Below are 4,036 nucleotides of genomic sequence, written 5' to 3' on the forward strand. Positions count from 1 at the left end.
AACTTAACCATATGTATTCTTTTCTCCATCCATTCAAGTTGCTTAATTAATCATATTTCTTTTCTTTTGGATGTAGTAAATTGTAAATTCAAATATAAAGACTGTTGATCATTTTTTCTTTCTTTCATAAATAGTCTGAGTTTCAAGCTTAGTTGATCTTATAATTTTGTTTTCCTATATGCTGTCATCATCATTTAAGCCTTCACGAGGATATGCAACTTCATCAAATAAATAGTCTATTTGAATTTCGAGGAGATTGTAACAAATAAGCTTAGTGGAGAAAGTTTTAAGATATCTCTGTTGAAGGAAATATAGATGATTTCAACTAGCTAGTTTTTTGGATTTTTTCTTTTTTCAAATTTTTTGTTAATTGTTAATTTAAATGGTTCATATTTGTAGATTTTTCTTTTATTCTTTATAATTAATTTTATCTATGATAACTTATAAGGTTATACAATTTTATATTACATTTATATATATTTACTATACAAACAATTCAATGGATCCTATGAATCAACACAAATTTTGTGTTATTCATCAATCTTTAATTCTCATAACATATTTTTTCCATTCTAAACTCTAACAAACTACTGAAATCCCCTCTCGGAGACCATAAGTAGCTGATACAACATTTTTGATCCCACAGTACAATGGTTACATAGAGCACAACCACATCGTATCACATCTCTAAAGAATCTTATACATCCTGATGATGATGCAGGTTTTTTCTGGCCTATTCAAAACAACTCCTTACATTTAATGACAAACCCACAGTCTAAAAAGAGTTAAAAAAACAATAGCTATACTATACGTACTGTTTTACGTTTCATTTTTACAATCTGTAACCTTCAGAAAAATAAAAATAAAAAAGAAAAAATTTACTTTATGTTTATATTTGTTTGAATTTTCTTTCTTGTGGTTCCACTTTGCATGCTTTGTCTCGGAGTGGGAGAGGAATTGATGCTTATCTCGAAGATGCATGAAACTCTGAAACTCTTTACTGTTTCTTTATACATTTTGTAAGATTTTTGTTTTTCAACCGACGGTGAGGATGCATCCACATGGGCACAAAAAAAAAAAAAAAAAAAATTAAGATGGCGGTTTTACAATCTTGGCTGACCATTACACGTGTCTTTCTCTGGGTTTCTACATTTTTTTTATGGCCTATGCATGTACCATAGATTACACTAATTCATCATCAGCTGGCCTTACATTACCTTTCAACCTTTTACAACTCCTATATAAAACCCTAAACTCACCCTCTTCTTCTGCAAATCATTTTTTTCCCCACTTTCTCTTTGTTTTTCTGAACCTCTGCCTTTCCATGGCTGCCTCCGTTGACCCGCTTGTTGTTGGCCGTGTGATCGGTGATGTGGTGGACATGTTTATTCCAAGGGTCACTATGTCTGTTTACTTTGGTCCTAAGCATGTCACTAATGGCTGTGATATAAAACCATCCATTGCCATCAATCCGCCCAAAATCACCATCTCCGGCCATGCTGATGAGCTCTACACTCTGGTTTGCTTTCTTCAGCTAGCATGAATGTGTCTTTTTTAGTTTTTAACACTAAATTTTCTGTTTGTTTCTCGAGAGAATTTGGATTATTGTCAATGTGTTATGGTTTCTATCTAAAGAAGATTGGCTTATATATGCAGGTTTTGACAGACCCTGATGCTCCAAGTCCAAGTGAGCCGAGCATGCGAGAATGGGTTCACTGGTCAGCTGTATATATATATATATATATGTAAATTTCTTGCATGGATTTTTTTTGTTTACAAAAATTCATAACATTTTGCTCCGATTTCAGGATCGTTGTTGATATTCCAGGAGGAACAAATCCATTCCGAGGTAAAAACAGATGAATGCTTGGATCTTTTATAAAGTTTTCCTTCTTCTTCACCAAAAACTCTTTATTTCTCTCATATGATGTATGTAGCTCTGCATGCATGCAAACAACTTTACCAAATGTTTTTCATATAAACTCTGCAATAAGTTTTTATTTTCGAACCATTTTCAACGGTTTCGTGGTTCAGAAAATCAGCATTATATGTGTATGGTAGGAGGTGGCAGCTACTGTTCATATTATATATATATAGGTTTGTGTGTGTTATAAATAATATATAAAGTTAGAAGCTGAGTAGTGCAGCGGGTTTTGTTTGATGATAGGGTGAAAAAGAATCTAGATCTGCTTCAACTCTCTCATTTCCAGACAAATATATATAAAATATATTACATATGCATATAAATTTGGGCTCATCAAAATTATGAATTTTCAGAAAATCAAAATGTTCAGGCTCACATCACAATCAAACTGAATCGATGTGCCCTATATTCTTGAAAAATTTTCATGTATACTCCTATAGTTTCTACACAACTGTCTCTAGCCGCAACTTTTTCCCTTCTCTATTTTCCATCAATATTTTTTCTATAGCACACACATGTCGTTCAGCAGACTGCTAGTCCCAGCACCCTCCACGTGTTGGAATTAACTATTTATTTTCCCAATACAATTTGCTTCTAATTCATGAAAAATTCATACCCTCTTCACAATTCCTTTATTACTATTTTTTTTTATTTGAAATTTATTTCTTGGGTTTTGGTTTTTTTTTTTTTTCTGTATTATATGCGGCATCAGAGTAAGCGACACCTGCCCGTGTTACAAACGCAGAAGTTGAAAGTGACACGTTTGCGCCACTTGTCTTAATAACCTTGTCAACATGGTTGCCTCCCAGTGGTGTGTCACTCCAGCTGGCAGCTTTTCAGGCTGTCCACGTTTCTAACATACGGAAGCACAATAAGGATATCAAAAAACAGTTTTATTATTATTATTATGATTATCATCATTTGTCCAAAATTAACTTATTACATTTGATATTTTTATGATTTTTTATTACTAAAAACATTAGTTTGGAAGCTAAACACTTGTTAATATTCTCTTAAATTGCTCTATCAACACGTATAATCCACTTGTGATCGAATTGCATTTTTCTATCAGAATTGATATATATTTTTTATTTCCAAATATCCTATAGGAACTGAGATTTTGCCCTATATCGGACCAAAGCCACCGGTAGGGATTCACCGCTACATTCTGGTACTGTTCCAGCAGAAGAATCCGGTTGGGGCGGTGGAGCAGCCAGCTTCTCGAGCCAACTTCAACACTCGCTTATTTTCTTCGCAGCTTGACCTTGGCCTGCCTGTTGCCACCGTCTACTTCAACTCTCAGAAGGAGCCGGCTAGCAAGAAACGCTGAAGCTTTTGGGGTTTGCATTGCTTACAAAGAACTCGGGTTTCGAGTTTGTAGAAGAAGAATAATAAAGGAGTGAGTGAGAGAATATAGTAGTAGTAGTAGTAGTAGTAGTAGTAGTAGTAGTAGTAGTATGTATAAGTTTAAGGTTTGTGTTATGTTATAAAATGTGAAGCAGTAGAGAGAACTGAGTGTTTCTTTCTTTCACCATCGGAGAGCTGTGGTATAGCAGGTGCTTGTATGTTGTGGAGAAAGTTGCTTTTTGAATAGTTCTTTTGCTTTTCATCTGTCTTTTTAAACTCTTTAATCTGATGAAAAGCTACCTAGCTTGAATTATTCCAACTCTTTAAGTTTCAATTCTTTGGTCTAAACGGGAAGGTCTCACTTTCCTCCCTATTAATCTGAGTTCAAATCCATAAAAAAATAAAAAAAATAAAAAGTAAAAAGAAGAGAATCATGCAGCACTACACATAACAAAGTATTTGTCCCTTTGAAATAGGGTGCTAAAATGAGTAGGTGATAACCCTTAGGGCATGTTTGTTTCACCAGATTAGCCAAGTCAGAACTGACCACAGTCTCAGTTCGATATTTGGAAAGCAAAAACGAATGAGACAACTTATTCCAGATGCGCACCTTATCCCACTCGAAGGGGACTCGATTGGCCCCTCTCAACTGTTGGGTCACGCTTGTCATAGCTCTTTCTCTTTCTCGTCGAAGTAGCTCTTTTCTTCTCGTTGGAATGTGGTCTCTCATTGGAACATCGTCTCTCCACAGCACTTCGCTTTGAA

The 4,036-nt window shown here is 34.7% G+C and overlaps 1 protein-coding gene across 1 annotated transcript; it reads left to right on the plus strand.

Moving 5' to 3' along the window:
* The first annotated feature begins 1,229 nt into the window (after nucleotides 1-1,229).
* LOC107434115 (protein MOTHER of FT and TFL1) lies at nucleotides 1,230-3,590 on the plus strand. Its single transcript, XM_016045529.4, has 4 exons — nucleotides 1,230-1,519; nucleotides 1,657-1,718; nucleotides 1,809-1,849; nucleotides 3,034-3,590. The coding sequence occupies exons 1-4, from the start codon at nucleotides 1,325-1,327 to the stop codon at nucleotides 3,252-3,254; spliced, it is 519 nt and encodes a 172-aa protein (XP_015901015.1). The 5' UTR covers nucleotides 1,230-1,324; the 3' UTR covers nucleotides 3,255-3,590.
* The last annotated feature ends 446 nt before the right edge of the window (nucleotides 3,591-4,036 follow it).

Source organism: Ziziphus jujuba, chromosome 2 (genome assembly GCF_031755915.1).
Source record: "Ziziphus jujuba cultivar Dongzao chromosome 2, ASM3175591v1".
NCBI classification, from domain to species: Eukaryota; Viridiplantae; Streptophyta; class Magnoliopsida; order Rosales; family Rhamnaceae; genus Ziziphus; species Ziziphus jujuba.

Coding starts and splice junctions, on each gene's coding strand:
- LOC107434115 (XM_016045529.4), top strand. CDS start 1,325: ATGGCTGCCTCCGTTGACCCGCTTGTTGTTGGCCGTGTGATCGGTGAT. Junction 1,520..1,656: donor CTGATGAGCTCTACACTCTG/GTTTGCTTTCTT, acceptor TTATATATGCAG/GTTTTGACAGACCCTGATGC. Junction 1,850..3,033: donor AGGAACAAATCCATTCCGAG/GTAAAAACAGAT, acceptor AATATCCTATAG/GAACTGAGATTTTGCCCTAT.